Source organism: Petaurus breviceps, unplaced genomic scaffold (genome assembly GCF_028583685.1).
Source record: "Petaurus breviceps papuanus isolate PSGF00001 unplaced genomic scaffold, PetGlider_PUasm1.0 90804, whole genome shotgun sequence".
Lineage (NCBI taxonomy): Eukaryota > Metazoa > Chordata > Mammalia > Diprotodontia > Petauridae > Petaurus > Petaurus breviceps.
In genome coordinates this window covers 7,542,763-7,562,578 of record NW_027187348.1, presented here as the reverse complement: position 1 = coordinate 7,562,578, position 19,816 = coordinate 7,542,763, and the positions used below count along the sequence as shown (strand labels likewise).

Here is a 19,816-nt window from a genome sequence, read left to right as displayed (position 1 = left end):
TCTCTCTCTGTCTCTCTCTCTCTCTCTGTCTCTCCCTCTCTCATTTCCTTGGCTTCCAGCCATTAAATTCTGTTTTATTTATCTTCAATGTCCTTTGCTCTCTTCTTCCATTTGCATCCTGAAGCAAGGTTGATTTGGTACTTTATGAAAAAGTAACATGAACTTTAATTCATAAGCGTTTGCCAAGACTAAAATGAGAAGCTCAAAGTTGGATCTGTGATAAAATTGGGTCTGTGATGCTGCTGCTACCGTGTTTCCCCGATAATAAGACACTGTCTTATTATTTTTTTTGGACAGAAAAACACCAGAGGGCTTATTTTCAGGGGAGGGCTTATTTTAATGAACATTGACAGCAATTTTAATAAACAGGTAAATGTGAACAAAAAAATGTACCTTTATTCAATAAGCAAATCACTGGGGAAGAACAGGATGACGCGCTCACTGCTGCAGCTCTGATTGGATGCAGCTCGGAGCGCGGGGCGTGCGTTTCACAGAGGGGGGGGGGGACGGTGCATACAGAGGGTACCATAATGTAGCGTGTAGCACAGGGGATCACCTTCACTACAGTAGCAATCTCAATAGGGCTTATTTTCGGGGGAGGGCTTATTTTAGAGGAATCTTACACAGTAAGGGGAGGGCTTATTTTCAGGATAGGTCTTATTATCGGGGAAACATGGTACTATTGTTGCTGCTCTGTTCTGCCTAGAGCTACCCATGCAGCAGCATCTACAGTGCTGGCGAACTGAAAAGTTCTACTCAAAAGGTCATCATCTTGATACTGCATTTCTTGATGCAATATCTCTTCAAGTAATATCCCTAAGGGAATGGATGCTTTCACCTGTCCATGGATGCTGGACTTCTCAATCAGAAATTGACAATTAATCACCCATTTAAGTAAAACATAATTTTTTCCCATTTCTTCCCATAAAGAACTTAACAGGCAGACATTGATATTTCTGAACCCAAACTATAACCTGTGTTTCAAAAGAGGGAAGGCTTTTAACTATGGATTTTCCTAACATCTGCCTTTAGGAGTTGTGCGATGAAGTTGCTGGAACAACAAGTTTATATGGTATCTAGGTGCCTTTGAATTAATGTACAACCTCAAGCTGTTTTCTAAATAAAGGAGAACTCACAGTTAATGGTATCACGTAATCATATCCTAGTTCTGCTAGTTACTCCATTTCATAAAATTTGTTGGGGGGAGAAGACTTATAAACAATAATTGGTGGATAGAGCACAGGGCCTGGAGTCAGAAGGACATGAGTTCAAATGCAACCTCAGATATTATCTAGCTATGAGACCCTAAACAAGTCACTTAACCCTGTTTGCCTCAGTTTCCTCATCTCTAAAATGAGCTGAAGAGATAAATGGCAAACCACTCTAATTTCTTCTTTGCCAAGAAACCCCCAAGTCAGGTCACAAAGAGTCAGACTTGACTGAAATGGCTGAAAAATAAAATTTATTCAGGGTTTCCCAAAAGTGTTATTGTAGTTTTAAGCTATTAAATTTGTAAATCTAAAGCTGTTATAGCACTGTACAAACTACTTTAAGTATATGAATGATCTCATTTGAGCCTCATAATAGTAATGTGAGGTAGTTACTACAAGTCAGATCATCCCCACTTTACAACAGAGGAAATTGAGGCTCTGAAAGGTCAGGTAATTTGCTCATGTTTGCACAGCCAATTAATATTAGAAATATTTGAAAACAGGACTTCCTGACTGACTATAAATCCCATGGCACTATGCTGCCAGTCTTAGAAAGTATATAGCAATTGGGACTAGTACATTGATTTCTCAGGGAAAGGGAACTCTCAGGTGAAGAAATATCCTCTACTAATGTGGTTGGCAATTTTCCATTTGCAAATGACATGTTCTCTGCAATTTACAGCACCACATTGCCTGGGGTCACAGAGGCCATAGGCAGGGCTGTAGCAACCACTTCATACAGGAGAAATGGAAAGCAAAACTAAGCACTCTCCTTTCAGAGAAATGAAAGTGGAACAGATCGAACCTTTTTATTGTTATTGACATTGAGAATTCAATTTTTTCAGTTGTGAAATCAGGAAGTGATTTCTAAAATCCCTTCCACCTAGGCCATTTGCAGGGATTTTATACTGATGGGATATTGTGTGTGGTATGTGTGTGTGTGTGTGTGAGAGAGAGAGAGAGAGAGAGAGAGACAGACAGACAGACAGACAGACAGAGACACAGAGAGAGACAGAGAGAGAGACAGCAGGCCTGTGCCTCAAGCTTCTGGCTTACTTGTCACTTCAGTCATTTTTTCAATTGTATTTGAATTTTTATGACTCCATTTGGGATTTTCTTGGCAAAGATACTGGGGTGATTGGCCATTTCCTTCTCTAGCTCATTTTACAGATGAAGAAACTGAGGCAAACAAGGTTAAGTGACTTGCCCAGGGTCATATAAGTGTCTGAAGCCAGATGTGAACTCAGGAAGAGGAGTCTTCCTGACTCTAGGCCTGGCATTCTATTCACTGAGCCACCTACCTTAATATAATACATATCCTCTGCTCACTTTTGATTCTGCCTCTCCCTGTGTAGACATGGTCACCCTATTTTTTAACCATTTGGGTCAGATCACTTTGCTAATTCTAAATCTGAAACCTCCTGCCTTTTCTCCTCTGTAGCTATTAAGCACAAAGATAATATGGAGAATGCTGTGAGAAATGGGTTTGTTTTTTGCCAATAGTCTTTATTGAGTTGCTTTTTCTTTAGAAAAAAAAAAAAGTACTCAAACTTTTCATCAACCTAAAAAAGAAAAGCCTGGTAAAACGGATTAAATGACCCCTAAAGTTTCTTCCACACATGAAATTTTCTGATTCTGTGATTCTAAGGCTTCATAGTATTATAAAGAGAATATTGTACCAGGAATCAGGATACCCAAATTTTTAGTCTGGCCTCCAACACCAATAGCTATGTGACCTTAAACAAGTCTCTTTGCCCTATAGAGACATAGAACTTTAGACCTGGAAAGAATTTTAAACATTATTTAAACAACATTCCTACATTTTAGACATGGGGAAACTGAGGCCCATGAAGATGAAGGTTTTTGTTGTTGTTGTTATTAATTTATTCTGAGACAGGACAGCAGCCACTCGGAGGCCCAGTCACTATTCATTAGCATGGGAACTTTGACCTACCTCATTTCCAACCGAGACTGATTTTCCCCTCCTGAGGTATCTGGGTGGTCACCACTGCCAGGAACTTACAATATTGGTATTGGACTTAGTGAGTACTCAGCTAGCTTAGTGAGGTCTAGCTCAGATCCTGAGTGCAAGCTATCCTCATACTCCCTCATAGCAGGGATTACAGGAGTGAACAACCATTGTCTCTTGGTGAAGGCTTTGTAATGCCCTCTCTGGGCTTGGATTAAATGATCTCTAAAAGCAGCTAGGTAACACAGTGGAAAGAGGACTGGGTCAGTAGTCAGGAAGAACTAATTTTAAATCCCACCTCAGACACTAACTTTGTGACCCTGGGCAAGTCATTCAACCTCTTAGTTGAATTGGACTTAGTTTCTTCAACTGTAAAATGGGGATAATAATAGCACCTACCTATCAGGGTTTTTGTGAAGATAGAATGAGATAATATTTGTAAAATGCTTAGTGTAGTACCTGGCACATAAAAGGTAAAAATAAATGTGTATTCCTTCTTTCCCCCTACTTCCTCTTCCCCTTTCAACTTTAAGATGAAACAGCTTTCAAAGCTGTTGGCTCTCCCCAGTACTTTTGCTTACACTAGTAGGGATACCATTTCTTAGCCTCTAAAAAAAGGAATCTTTCAAAGAAGCTGAAATGATTGTCAAATTCAGCAAAAAACAAAACAAAACAAAAAGGAGCCCCCAAAGCCTTAAACAAAAGGGATTCCAACACTCTTCCTTGTCCTGTAAACTAATGATTCTTTCACAAAAATAATATACATTATTTTTCATGAAAACTTGTTCAAAAGAGACATATGGTTGGGCTATAGGCCCATCTGCTTAAAAATAAAAGGAAGCAGACAGTTGGCCAGTTGACCAAGGATTTTGAAGTGTTCAGTCTCAGTATTTCATACTTACTGGTTTTTTTTCCTTTGTGAGCCACACAGACAGCATGATTCAGAAAAGAAGTTTTTTTTTTAAATTTAAACTGAAAATAAATGTTTTCATTTGCACCAAAAGAACACAAAGTCACGAAAATAACTCCTGAGGACCAAACCAAGCAGTTGAATCACCATTAAACCCAAAAGAAGCAATCTGTGTATGATAGTTGTGACTTCCTCCATCTTCTTCACTTTCTGCACATATTTTTGAGGGTCTGAAAGCTAGACCTTAAAGGAAAGAAAGTAATCCCTTTTCCTTTCCCCACAAATGTCACCAAACTAGCTGAGTTGTCAGTGGTTTTCACTGGTTTTTACATCATGTTAAAAGAAACTTATAGCATACCACCAACAAAGACCTTTGCTGGCTGACCTGAGTCTGAATGATACCTAGCTGGCCAGTTACAGGAAGGCACAGTTTCAGAATCCTTCATTATGTCCTTCCACTGTTCTAACACAAGAAGAAAGTTCTAGACAGCAATTTGGGGGTTCACTATAAACCATCTAAGAAGATAAGCCTCAGAAACACTAAATGGGTATTAGACAATACCAAACTGGACACATTCCTTAGTAACTGAGGAAGAGAAAGGGAGATGGGGCTGGAGTAGAAGGGAGTTGCCAAAAATTCCAAATGCAGTCTATGCATCCCTAAATGGGACCATCTCTTCAAAAGTTCCAGTCTACACAGTCCTAACTCTGGCTGAAATACTATTATCTATGAAAACAAAGAAAGTAAATAGCACTAAAAATGATGGTGGAATGCTCAGAAATTCACCTACACTATCAAAATACATTATCAATTGATAAGGAAGGTAATTAATTCATTTTTAACTCAAAATTTGGAATTGACTATGTTGTCTTATAAATAATCTTTCCTTTGATTTATTAATTAAATGTCCTAAAATGCCACAATTTCTCCCACTTAAATAGTTTTTTATGTTAAAAATTTTCTCTTTCAAATAAGCCCATAAAATTTCCAATTGCTGTTAGCTATGATATTTTACTAAAGTCCTATTCTGGAGCTTTATCATAACATGAAAATGACCTTAGGTTCTTATAGGTTATGAAAAAGGAGTACAGGCTCAGAAAGATAGTAGCAAGCTGAAAAGACCCCGGGTATGGACTTGGTCTTAGGCTGTATGTCTTTCATCCAAAGATCTGCCTAGCAGAGTCTAGACAAACTCATCACCAGTTTAGCTACAGGATCATGAGTCTTGTGGTCAAAGCATCTCATGAAGACCTTTTATTAAGCCCTAATGAGACTATAATTGCATTAGGAGAAGGACTACCCATGTAGCCAAAATCACAGATCCTTGAAGAATAAGGGTTAACTCTGATATTAGGTAAAATATTTGAATAGAAAACATTTTGGATTTTTACCTGGAGCTGGCCCTGCATATTCCCCTTTCTGTGGCTTTGCTCACACTATTAACTTACCCTCTGCCTGGCATAGCCCCTGTAACAAAACAATACCAAGTTAGAAAGGGCTCAGCTCTCATAAGTCAGTTGAACTCAACAAACATTTATGCCTGCCTACTATGTGCCAGATAACTGTTCCAAGTACTGGCCACAAAACCTCGTGATTATAATAGCTCACATTTATGCAGCACTCTGGGGATTACAAAGCCACAACCCTCTGAGTTAGGCAGTGAAAGTGCTTTTATCCCCATTTTGCAGATGAGAAAACTGAAAGTCAGGGAAGGTAACTAATTTGTTGGAGCCATGACTTAAACTCAGGTCTTCTGATTCCAAGACTTATACCACCCTACCTCAGTAGTAGCTACTTGTGTGTAAGTCTCATCTCTCTTGCTGGATTGTAAGCGTCTGGAGGACGAGGTTCTGGGCTTTATTTGTCTTTGTATCTTCTCTAAAATACTGCCTTGAACACAATTGGTATTCAATAAACATTGTTGATTTGAATTGAGGAAGAATTAGGATATCACTCACTTTTATAAATTGAGCCTGTGCTATATCCACATTTATGGATTATTCATTTAATCACTTGACAAATATAGCAAAGGGGAATAGGGAGAACCATTTTCATGATTTACTAAAATAACGAAGTTGATTTTCTTTGGGGCTTGCTGTATTTTTTATAAAAATGGATTTTTATGACTACAGAATACATATTTCTAAAATGAAATGAAATTTCAAGACATGTGAATTAAGAACCAAGAGGCTTTTTATTGATTTTTAAGATTTTTCCCCCCAAGAATATATGTGAAAATCAGAAGATGTGAATTACATTATGATGTTATTACTGAAAGATAAATTATAATTTAAAAAATATTTTCTAAATCACACTGACTCATTAAAATTACATCGAGGACATGATTTGATTTTTATTCTGGACCTCTTGATTTTGTTTAAATTAATAGATAAGTGAGGAACTTTTATAGTTGTAGTTGAGTGCATTCAATTTATCACTTGTTGGTGGATTGAGAATGTTCCAAACTAAGGACATTCCAGCAACAGTCATTTTCATCAGAAATCGGGAATCTTCCACTGTGTTTATGGGGATCCTGAATGTTCAACAGTATCAGCGAAATGGGCACTTCCTTTAGGCAGTCATAGCCAGCCACCTTCATGGTGTGGTCTAGGGAGTCCTAACAGGGCCTCCATACTTCGTTCCTACCCACTTGCCACCATTAGGAGCAGGCATCCTTTCACAAGTGGTATGCCCAGCTGTTTACCTGTTTCTATTAGTTTAGGGAGAGAAGTAACAATGTAACCCGAGGGAGTAGCTCCAGGCCCTGATGTAACACAGAGAAATGTTTATGGCAGGAAAGGGATGAGGAAAAATCGGAAATATGAATCAGTGTCCAAAGAGAACTTTGGGACCATTTTAAGTGGGTAGCAGTGAACATGATGCTTGTGGATGCCTAGGGGCATAGTGCCAGTAAGAAGGGGAAAGACTGCTTCCACTAATCCACACTCTTGCCTAGGTTCATTACTACCGTGTTTCCCCGATAATAAGACCTATCCCGAAAATAAGTCCTCCCCTTACTGTGTAAGATTCCTCTAAAATAAGCCCTCCCCTGAAAATAAGCCCTATTGAGATTGCTACTGTAGTGAAGGTGATCCCCTGCGCTACATGCTACATTATGGTACCCTCTGTATGCACCGTCCCCCCCCCCGGTGAAACGCATGCCGTGTTCCGAGCTTCATCCAATCAGAGCTGCAGCAGTGAGCGCGTCATCCTATTCTTCCCCAGTGATTTGCTTATTGAATAAAGGTACATTTTTTTGTTCACATTTACCTGTTTATTAAAATTGCTGTCAATGTTCATTAAAATAAGCCCTCCCCTGAAAATAAGCCCTCTGGTGTTTTTCTGTCCAAAAAAATTAATAAGACAGTGTCTTATTATCGGGGAAACATTGTAGTCCCTTGTATTGGCCAAACAAAGCCACTTAAACTCTTGATTTCTTTCAGTTCACATAATTAGAGTTTATAACAAATAATAATTAACATATATAGTGCATTTTTGAAAAGATATATATGTATGTGAATATATATTTCTGCACATATGTGTGAGTATATACTTACAGGTAACCTCATTTAATCTTTCAAACAACTCTGTGAGGTAGATGCTGTTATTATTACCATTTTTCAACTGAGGGAACTGAGGCTGAGAGAGGTTAAATGAGTTGCCAAAGGTCACACAGTTAATAAGTATCTGAGATAGAATTTGAACTCAGGTCTTCCAGACTCCAAATCTGGTGCTCCAACCAATTTATATTACTCATAGTTTGTATATTGCAGTGATTTCTGCAGTAGGAATTTTCCCAGAGTCAGATAAGATCTACTCATCCCTTGCCTGTTACTGACATCAATTATCTGAAAGTAAGAAACTACTGAAGGAAGCTTTAGGTGAGCTAAGAAGTGAGAACATAGGAGGTATCACCTACTATGTGCAATAACAATAAAGCTCTTCCTTATAAGAGCAGTATGCCATGAGTTCCCATTGGAGGTTTCTGAATGATAAACAGCTTTGAAACCACCCAGCTGTGTTGTGGTCATTGGCTATAGAATAAGACTCAAGAAGGGATCCATCCTAAAACAAAAAGTAGGGGAAAAGTGGAAGAGCAGATGAGGAAGACTTCTCAACCAACCCATTGCTTGCTGCTTGCTTTTAAAAAAAGTTTTATTGTTGCTTAGTTTTTCAAAATTTGTTATTTGCCAGTTTTGTTGTCTGCCACTCATTTTAGTCGTGACTCATTTGGAGTTTAATTGGCAAAGATACTGGAGTGGTTTGCTTTTTCCTTCTCCAGCTCATTTTACAGATGAGGAAACTGAAGCTAACAGGGTTAAGTGACTTGGCCAGGGTCACACAGCTAGGAAGTGTCTGAGGTTGGATTTGAAATCACAAAGAGGAGTTTGCCACTACCAGCCCCACAATAGAAACCCAGCTTGTGACAAAGAACTGCAATTAGGAAAAGCAAACCAAGACATGCGTTAGAGATGGAAAGGTCTAGTCCAGCTCCATCATTTTACAAATGAGGAAATTGAGGCCCAGGATGATTAAATGATTTGTATAAGATCTCTCAGGAATTTTTATCCAGATCTTCCACAGAGGCAGTGCCCCGTCCATACCCCGTCCATTGTTCTCTCCTTGCTGATGTCTGCCTGACTGCATATGCCAATACCATAGGCAGGGGTGTGTTGGAGCCAGCTCAAGTGGCTCAGAGCCAATCGTTAAATTTTCAGTGTAAGCATTTACACCTCAGAAAGCGACAAATGTTAGAAATCAAAACTTGATTTGTTTTGTTTATTGCCTAGACTTAAGTGACAGAGAAAATGTTAATAATACAGATAAAGCTTTTTTTTTTTGAGGCAGTCAGCATTAAGTTACTTACTTAGAGTCTCACAGCTAGTAAATGTCTAAGTCACATTTGAACTCATTTCCTCCTGACTTCAAGGCTAATGCTTTATCTACTACACCCCCTCCCCCAATATTAAGCTTGAAAATGAGTTCTGGGGGCAGCTAGGTGGCGCAGTGACTAGAGCACTGCCCCTGGAGTCAGGAGGACCTGATTTCAAGTCTGGCCTCAGACACTTACTGTGTTTCCCCGATAATAAGACACTGTCTTATTATTTTTTTTGGACAGAAAAACACCAGAGGGCTTATTTTCAGGGGAGGGCTTATTTTAATGAACATTGACAGCAATTTTAATAAACAGGTAAATGTGAACAAAAAAATGTACCTTTATTCAATAAGCAAATCACTGGGGAAGAATAGGATGACGCGCTCACTGCTGCAGCTCTGATTGGATGAAGCTCGGAACACGGCATGCGTTTCACCGGGGGGGGGGACGGTGCATACAGAGGGTACCATAATGTAGCATGTAGCGCAGGGGATCACCTTCACTACAGTAGCAATCTCAATAGGGCTTATTTTCAGGGGAGGGCTTATTTTAGAGGAATCTTACACAGTAAGGGGAGGGCTTATTTTCGGGATAGGTCTTATTATCAGGGAAACACGGTAACACTTACCAGCTGTGTGACCTTGGACAAGTCACTTAACCCCAATCCCCGCTGCCTTCCCCCTCCAAAAAGACAAAAAATATGAGTTCTGTCTACATTTTCTTTTTTGGAGAGGCAGATTGTTAAGCATTTACCATCACACTCCTGCCTATAGTAAGTATTTCTTTACTGAGGAGAGAGGTGGTTTCTTTATCATATCTTTGGAGTCCTTGTTTGTCATTGCAGGAATCTGAATTCTGAGATATCTTTTGTGGTTATTGTCTATTGTGGTGATTGGAAGTTAGGCGGCATAGGAGATAGAGCTCTAGACTTGAAATCAAGAAAATCTTAATTCAAATCCTACCTTGACACTTACTAGCTGTGTGACTCTTGGCATGTCACTTAACCTCTCTGCCTCAGTTTCTTCATCTGTAAAATGAGGATAATAATAGCTCCTACCTCTCGAAGTTGTTATAAGGATTAAATGAGATTACATGTAAAACCCTTTGCAAATCTTAAGGCCCTATAAATACTAATAAATATTGATATTATTTTATTTCCTTGGTACTGAATATTTAATTATGTATCAGTTTGTTCAAATCTTTCCAAGTTTCTCTGAATTCTTCATATTCATCTTTTCTGATGACAGTAATATTTCTTTACATTTACATACCATAATTTGGTTCCCCATTCAGTGGGTACTCACTTTGCTTCCAGTTGTTTGTAAGCAAAAAATTGTGCTACAAATATTTTCATATCAATGGCACATTTTCTTTTTGCTTTGACCTCTTTGGTTTAAATATTTAGTGGTACCACTGAATATTATCACTCTTGTCACTTTTCTAGCTACTTTCTACCTCTTTCCAGAATTATGCAGCCAATTCACAGCTCAGCTAACTTTGTATTATTGTCCTATCATTTCATAATCTCTCAACATTTGGGATTTTATTGTCTACTAGTCTCCTGAGTGTGGGGTGAAACCTCAGAGATGTTTTAATTTTCGTTTCGAATTATTAGTGACTTGGGACACATTTTTTCTTATAATTATTTTTATTTCTTCTTCAGAAAACTGTTAAGTATCCCTTGACCACTTTTATACAACCCTCTCCTTGACACACTGCTTTCTCTACCTGCCAGAGAAGAGAAAATAGAGTTCATTGTTGAGATTCAATCACTTGCAAAAATATTTACTAAATGGAGTAGGAATATTTATAGAGTAGGAGGAAAAAGTTCTGATTGCATAGGGAGAAAATTTGCCCCATTGTTAAGAAAGTAAGTGTAAAATTATGAAGGGAAAGGGCATTTCCTCCTCTCCTGTCCCTTGTGTTTAGCTTTTAAAGAAAGAAGGGACTAGAGATCAGCTTGAGACTGTTTCTGGAAATAGGCTTGTCAGGACAGCAGAGATGTGGTGTGAGGAATGATGAGACACCATTACATGTCAGATGCATTCTTCCCCAAGCATCTGAGGGGAAGAAAAATAACCAATTGAATGATAGAATTACAGAATGGAAGAGACTCTTACAAATCATCCCCCATTTTACAAATAAAAAACCTGAAGCCTGGAGAGTTCAATGACTTTCTCAAGGTCATTCATCTGGCTAAAGGCATAATCAGAACTACAAACCAAGTCTTGTGATTTCAGGTGCACAACAGTCCTTCTATTTCATCATATATATGGAGAACACAGAGCCATAGGGAAGTATTGCCTTTCCTAACTTATTTACTCACTGGTTCACTTTCCCCAATATTTGAGTTGTTCTAACACAGTCTTCACCTCAGGAATAACCCAAACAGGAGACATCTGTATCCTCTATGTTGGGAGATTTTATGGACAACAGAAAGAACCCCTCCTCTCCTCTTTCCCCCCAAGACCCCTGATCCCCAGCCGCAGTAGTGGCTTGAAATTGTGCTTGAAATGCAACCATAGGAGATTCATTTCTTTCAGTCTTAAAGACTTTTTGATCCTTTCAGATGGCTTGTCACCTGTGAGGATCAGCAAGGAGGCTGGTGTAGCTGGAATATCCCTTCTGCTTTTGAATCCATGCACAGGGGGAACAGTTCTTTCTGACCTCTAACTTGGCTCTCTCTCATCTTGTGCCCTTGTGAAAATCCTTCCATGATTTTTCTGTATGTTGTGACATCCCATTTCAAGCAACACTGACCCCACCCAAACCCTAGCCATCAAAAGGGCCACGCAAGGTTTGTTGGTTTGTTTAACTCTGTCTCTCACAGAGTCCTTATAACTGCAGCTGCTTAATGAGACATGCTGTAAAGATTCAGTTGGTCCAGCTTCCTGTGACCTTTCTAACATGATCCCATGAAAGACAAAGCCCTGGAGTACTATGGAAGTTCACAAGGCCTTTTTTACAAGGTGGGGGGGAGCCAAACTTTCCACATCTTTTGGTTACATATGATAGAAATGAATCACAGGGAGTAAGCCTTTATAAACTTCCTCTATGATACACACAGAAAAATTCAGATTATTTCCCCATGATACCAAAACTTCAAGATGAAAAGTGAAAAAAAAATCACCTAGATGCTTTGAAATGGCCAGATCTTTGGCATAATGTAGGCAAAATATCCATAGGAAATTTAAAAAAAGAATAGCCAGTAAAAAAAATATCCATAGGACTGATTCAACTTTTCACTTTTATTCTGTCCCCTGGAAACATCTACTCCGATGTTCTTTATGTTTTTTCTCCTTCCCCCGCTCCCATTTCTCTCTACCTACCTCTTTTCACGTTATACACCATTAGTGACTATAAAAGATATCAGAAAGTAACTAGAATCCATTTTGAATACCAAGTGGAGGAGTAGATGAGGATAAATGCCAACTGCTATTTAATACCTGGGTTGGTTGTTTTTTCCCACCTGCCAAGGTAGAAGATATGAAATTTCCTCTTGGGAAGGAGTTATTTGCAGAGGGTCTCCTAAGTAGAAGAGGATTATTTATGGAGTGTATAAAAAGAGCTGACTGTATGGGGAGGGAATATACAGAGTTTCTCTCTCCAGGGAGGTAGGATGTATGTAGACCACTTTGAAGACTCTAAAAATAAGTTATTTCTGCCTCTGAGGGTTACCTTACTTTGATACTTGGAGGGAATCTATCCTCATTGAAGTGGCTATTCCCTGCAGAGGTACAAATTACACCTCATCTGTGCCTTCTCATTGAGTGCCACATTTGTCCACATCTTTCCTTCTATCCTCCATAGGGGATCCACTAACCATGCAAGGGCCCTTCTTCAAGATCTCTTAAAAGTATACAGGTACCAGTGGATCAAATGGGCAATGCAGCCATTATCCTTTCTTCTTGCTACATGACTTAGCCATCTCCTTTTCTGGTCATATATCTCTGATTTTTTTCAAAGTCAAATCTTGGAATCTTTTATGACATTTCTTGTGTAATATTTTTCATTGGCAATATTCTTCAGCCTGTTTTTTACCCACTAAATGTCTCTCCTTTGCCATCTCTGTAAGCTTCAACTTTAGTTCTTCAGGATCCCTTGACTCATAGCCATATTGGACATCACTAAAAGGTTATTGATGTTTTTAAAAATGGCCTATTGATGTTCTTTAAAATGGCCTTTGTTTTACGGGGAATATTGTGATCATTAAAAGCACTGTATAATTTTCCAAATTCAATCTAGCTTACTCTTAATTCTGTTCAATTTTAGACCCATTTCATCATGAATTATCTGCCCAAAATGTATCTACTGGTGAACCAATCTGCCGTGTGTCATAGTCTGCACAATAGGCATTCTTCACTTACTTGGTTATTTTCTGTTAGAATAGTTAGACCAAAATCTTTGAAGTAATTGTGGGTGCCACTTAAGCAATTGTGGAATGTTCTAAATCTTGCTAAAGTTGCATAATGTTATCTATAAACAAAGTATCCGTGGAAGCTCACACCTGCAGGGAAATCTCTTTTAGCACTGTGCTGGACATCCTTCATGACAATGGCAAACACCTTTGACAAGAACTTTATGGCACACTGGATATTAATAATCAAAAGATTGTTTAGCAAAGTTATCTCTGTTGTATCTTTCAAGAATTCTTGTATGATTTTGACATATACTTGAATTTTTGCTGGAGAAAAGCCTTTAAAGTTATCATTTGTTCTACCAAATTAAAAGATTTTTTAGAGGAAAAAATATATATAACCATAATAGAATTTTGTATTGCTATAGAATATTGTTTGTAAATGCCTGCCCTGTTAGTTTCTCTTATCTCATCTGGATGTTCTTTATGTGTGTGCAGAAAGTCTGATAAAATTTTATAGAGATGGGAAAGTAGATATGGGCACAGTTATTGGTATTTTCTCAGTAGACATATTTTTGGCAATACTAAGGTCCTAATTTTTTCCCAAGCTTTTGACAGTATCTGTTCTTTGCCAATATACTGTATGCTACCAATACGTTGCCAATGCAAAAATTGCAGCAACTACAGAGCTCTTCTCACCCCTGGTTTTTGTTAGTGCCAGTCCTACTTCTTCATGCAGCCTTTTGGAGACTATGATGGTCATCTGAACTGTAGTGGTTCTTCTGACATTGATAAAGAAAAGATTTTGTTCTAGGAATCTTCACGATCTTTACCATTTTCCTCTATTCATTGTTCTGCCTTCACATTCATCTTAAAGTGCCCTTGTCATGATTCTGCAGTGGAGTCTTTTACAGATCTTCCTATAAAGTTCTTTCCACTGCTTCTCTCTATTCCGTGAGGCAATGCTGCTCACACTTTTCCACTATCTTCCTTTACAAAATTTTATAAATGAGTCTGTGTTCTAAAACAGTATTTCCTTTAGCTTCTTCTCTTTTTGTCTGGCAAGAAGGGAGAACTTGCTGGCTGAGGTGTTTTCCAGGCCCCTTTGGTACCTTTATTGTGGTAATTGATTCCTATTGGTTAAACATCCTTCAGAAATTGTTGTTTAGTCATTTTTCAGCTGTGTCCCAGTCTTCATGACCCCTTTTTGGGGGTTTTCTTGGCAAAGACACTAGAGTGGTTTGCCATTTCTTTTTCCAGCTCATTTTATAGATGAGGAAACTAAGGCAAACAGGATTAAGTGAGTTGCCCAGGGTCACACAGCTAGTAAATGTCTGAGATCACATTTGAACTCAGGAAGATGTTTTTCTGACTCTAGACCTGTCACTCTATCCATTGCGCCACCTAGCTGTTTAAATGTCGTCTGTTTAAATGATTGTTCCTTTATCTCCTTTCTATTTTCCAGTGCCAATAACTTATTTAATTCTGTCAGTTTGGAGTTGCTTCACTCGTGCAACTATAACTTCCTGTTTTTACTCTCTTTCTTCTAGTTTGGTATTAATTTTGTTATTTACTGTAAAAAGTAAATAGTCTAACAATGTACATAGATATATGGTTCAAAAATGAATCCTTCTGCTATTTATTATTTCCCATATGATACATTAACTGATTGAATATTAGAATATAGCCCACTGAATTTTTTGTAATGCTATTTGGTGCTTACTATGCCCAGAATCTCCCAAATGTCTTCTCAAAAAAAAAAAGTTCATGAGTACATGTGAAACTTTTGTATAGTTTTGACTTCCCTTGATTCTTACTTCTGAACCACATCTTCTAACATATTTTAACCATCTTTCCCCATGCCTGCCTTTGCACTGAAGTCAATGAATATTAAATATTGACAATTTAGATGCTTTTATCAAATTCTTTGTAGAATTTCTCTCTGCTTTTTTATCCCAAGCAACAGATGTTGCTGCATAAATTGTAATTATTTCCAGGGTGGTCTTTTTGCAAATGCTTATCATGAGCATGGTAATACAAGATGAACAAGTGTCCCATAATGTTATGGATTATTCTTGCCTTTGTACATAAAATAAAACCATCTTCATTTATTTGCCTTTATTGGGAGAATTTGTGAGTATCTTTACATTTAGCTTTAATCTCCATTTCTCTTCTGGTTCCATTTATAGTGAGAATAATGAGATTGATGTTTCATTCCCTCCAACAATATGTCCACTTATTGGTCACTGGACCTCTAATATATATTCCTAGCAATTGACTAGCGTCTTTCTAAAGACCAGTATAGATAAATATGGACTATCTTATCACCAGCAGGCAGGCTACTTGGTGATGAATTTTTTGGCTGTGGCAATGAATGAAACAAAGAAAATACCAGATATATTACAAATCTATAAAGCCTATTTCTGCTTCTGCAGTGATGGAAACAAAGGAGTGAAAAGGGAGGGAGAAGATGTTTTTAAAAATCATGTTTTTAGACTGTCTCCAAACTAACATCATGTAGGTAACATTATGAAGTAGATTTTCTCTTTAAATTCTTGTTTTGGAAAGAGTTTATTGAGTGGTAACAGAACTAACGTTTTATTTTCCAGGTCTTTCAACCTAGGAGCAACAAAACTGATTTGAAATTGCATTCTAACTATAACCTCTTGAGAGGAAACTCAGAATATTTACCAGTTGCTTAAAGTGTGTTTTAGTTCTCCCCAAGAAAACAATGCACAGCAAAAACTTACAGAAAATTCCAGGAATGAGTATCAATAGCCATTACTTAACTGTTGTTTGACTAAAATGTTTAATGTGTCTAATGTATGACACTCTGGGCCTCTCTAGTTATTTTTCCCTGCATTATAACTCATCTGCTTTTCCATTTTGAGCCTTTTATCCTTTGCTTAGTGGAGCTCAAAGACATTGAAAACTTAGCAGTGATTTTCCATAGCTGTGACAAATTTAGATTAAACATTCAGGGAGTACTCCCCACAGGTGCTGCTTCCCCAACTCCCATTTGATCAGTGGGCCAGCTTGGGTACTAGCATTCCTATGTACACAGAATTCTAGAGGGTAACCCTGACAAACTGAGGTTTTTGGTGCTGTTGATCATGATCTGCAGCTGGTGCAGTTCCTGTTGATTAACAGCCAGTGGCCTTAATTTGCTCTTAACAAAGATACTTAATAAGATTGTATAGGAAGCACAAACATTCCTACCCCAAAAGTCTGGAGTATGCTCTTCCTTTGCACATACACATGGTCCCTGGAAAGAGTAGCCTCAAAATAAAGTGCAATTGAAAGGCACACATGCAGCGACCACATGTGACAATGGCATACTTCCTAACTCCTAGTTACTAGAAATCTTTTCTTCCCTTTGTAGAGTCCTCATAAAGTTCTCTTTAGGCATATCTCAGGGCTCAGTGCCTTTCAAGGTTCCATATCTAACATTTTCCCTGCCATGAAAGTCACACTGTCTGAAGCTGCTTCCTCTCTTGGGTGGCTGTCCTCCTACATCTGTCTGTGCCCATGTTTGTTCTCAACGTGTCTCTCTGCTCTCACTTGGGAATGTTATTTCCTGTTGTATTCTCCTCTTCAGTGACATGGTCAGGGGAAGGGAGAGAAGAAATAGTGTGAAACTCTGCTCCTGCCTTCTCACCTCCCAAGAGCGATTTCTTCTCAAGGGGTTTGACTCGAACTAGAATCCTCAGTTCTCAAGATTAAATCTTCCACCACTGGGTTGGACTCAAGGACCTGCTGAAATCGTTCACTCTATAATGTTCCTGAAGGCTAACTAGCTTGTGTGATTTGCCAGTCACTCTTCTTTTTTCTGCTTGACTCAGTCAAAGAAATTCATTCCTCAGGATACAGACAGAGTGTTGTTACATATCATGTTCATTGGTAGATCGATTGATTATGTAACAAAGAGGCATCCTTACCTGATAAAGGTATCAGGACCCAGAGAATCTTGGTAATTGAGCAGTGGGAGAGTGGAACCTTGCCCCTGACAATTAAAAAAAATAGCTCACTATTAGAAATGTGACTTAAACCTCTCAGTCGGCGTAATTTCAAGAAGCAGATTTGGAGAAAAGCATCCTGTGTAGGAGACTTTTTTGTTTACCTGACTTTCACATGGTATTTATTATTCAAAGAGTGTAAGTTCCTTGAGGTCAGGGACTACCTCTTCCTATAGTGCTCATACAGCCTTACATAGCCCACACATACACATCGAACAATTATTAAATGAATTAGATATTTAATAAAAAGCATTTTCACAATGACAAATATGGATATAATTCATTTTTGAGTCAGTAAAAATGTGTAAAATCTTAGCTCCATCTTCATATCCCTCTAACTCATACTCTTTTATGTATAGAATATGAAGAAATAAATTTTGAATCTATGTCCATCTATCTTTGTTAGTTTCATTTCCATACAATCTGAATAAAAGTCATTATATTGTCTATAAGAGTTACTGCACTGTGTTTATAGAGCATATCTGAAGTAAAGTTTTGACTTTGAAATATTTTTTAGTTTAAAAAAATTAAGAAATATTTATGCCTTGAGCATAAGGGACTTGTATACTATGGTGTGGGGAAAATACATGAATAATATGTAGAAGTTAATATTAGAATTGTGCAGTTAATCTTTCTTCTATTTTCTTTTTCATAGGTCTTATTTCCACTAAGAGAAAAATGGCTGAACTCAATACTCATGTGAATATCAAGGAAAAGGTAGGATAAAGTAATGATATCTATATTTCAGGAATCTCCTAATGCATGAATATATGTATACATTAATAGTACATATATACATGTATGTATACACACATGCATGCATACATGCTTATGTGTGTAGGAATGCATTGTATGAATGAATGTGTGTGTTGACTGAGAAAACTGAAAGCCAAATTATTAAACAACTCTCCCAAGTCAGAGCCAGGACTTGAACTCATGATTTCTGCGTCTGTGTCTAGCATTTTTTTTTTCATTACTCCATTGGAAAAAATACAAATATCCTGTATCCTTTTACATTGATGATGTGCTTTTTACCCCCATTTTCAAATTTCTATAGCTCCCCAAAATGTCAAGTGTTGAGAAAAAAATAGAATTCTTCATTTCCATTCTTACCTATTGTTTCATTCAAGCAGATTGCTGCCTTGCAGCCTGCTGACTTTATATAGTTTGGTCTTGGAAAATGAGGAACCTATCAAAAAATAGTCATTCAGAGAGATAACTGGGAATTATGTATTAGGGGCCTAGAAGTTGGGGTGGACATAAAAAAGTAATAAACTGTCAGAGTAGTCTGAGAAGGAAATTCCAACTGAGTGCTGAGCATTTTAAGTAGACTAGAGCCCCCAAGTATCCCAGAATAGGGTGTGGCCGTGTGCAGTGCACCAGCAAAGCTATACCTGTGCAACTTAGTTTTCTCAGATGGCAGAACCTTCTTCCCCAATCACGGTATGCAAAAGATGTTTGTGCCATGCCGTGTGCTCATGCATAGGGGAAATGTAGTTAAATTCAAATAATTTAAATTTAAATGATCACATTTAATAACATTAAATTGAATATAATCAAAAGAGTCTCCCCCAATGAATGAGGCTTTCTGTGAGAGATGAATACTGTGTCTACATATTCTACATACACACTTTGCTCCTTCCACTCATACCTCCTTTCTGCTCATTTTTAGTTCTATATCCTTTAAAACCTACATGAGATCTTATCTTCTGTGTAAAGCCTTTCCCAGGTACTCCAACCCACAACAACTTCTCCTTTCTCTAAATCTCTCTAGTATTTCTTACCAGTACACTGCATAATTTTGGTCTTTATCCCATACTAGGCCATACCACTTAGATCAGATTATATCATCATGGATTCTTAGAGGTGGTAGGGAACCCAGAATCCATGTGGTCCAAGCTGTACCAGAACAAGAATCACATGAACAAAAATCATTCCCAAAAAGTCCTCATCTACTCTTCATTTGAAGACCTCAAGTAAGGAACCCACTACGTTCTGAGGCAGTCCATTTCACTTTGAGATTCCTCAGAAATGTTAGGAGGAAGTTGTTTTTTTTTGTAATACCAGTGTCCATCTCTACAACTTCAGCTTGGTCTAAGCAAAACAAGTCTAATACCTCTTCCATATGATGCTCCTTAAAACACCTGAAGAATGCTAGTATACCATCCCCTAATCTTATCTTCAACCTGAACATTCTTATTTCTGTCATCCAAACAATAAGCTCTAGGTTAGATACCATTCTCTGATCATTCTGTCTGTTTTCCAAAATGTCTCCTATTTTTTCTTGCTTTATGTCACCTGCTGATTTGATAAGTATGCCTCTTATGCCTTCTACCAAGGGACAAGTCCACATCCCTGGGGCTCTCCACTTGGAACCTCCCTTTGGGTTCATAACTACCTGATCATTGTTTATTACTATTGGAGTTCAGTAATTATATATATATATATATATATATATATATATATATATATATAT

General features: G+C 37.9%; 1 protein-coding gene across 5 annotated transcripts in view; it reads left to right on the top strand.

Moving 5' to 3' along the window:
• SPATS2L (spermatogenesis associated serine rich 2 like) overlaps positions 1–19,816 on the top strand; it is a 254,703-nt gene that overhangs the window by 119,765 nt on the left and 115,122 nt on the right. For all 5 annotated transcript variants that reach the window (XM_069070110.1, XM_069070111.1, XM_069070114.1 and 2 more), the window contains one exon: positions 17,996–18,057. In XM_069070110.1, coding sequence (XP_068926211.1) covers positions 18,019–18,057 — 39 coding nt within the window. In that variant the 5' untranslated portion in view covers positions 17,996–18,018. The remainder of the gene's footprint in view (positions 1–17,995; positions 18,058–19,816) is intronic.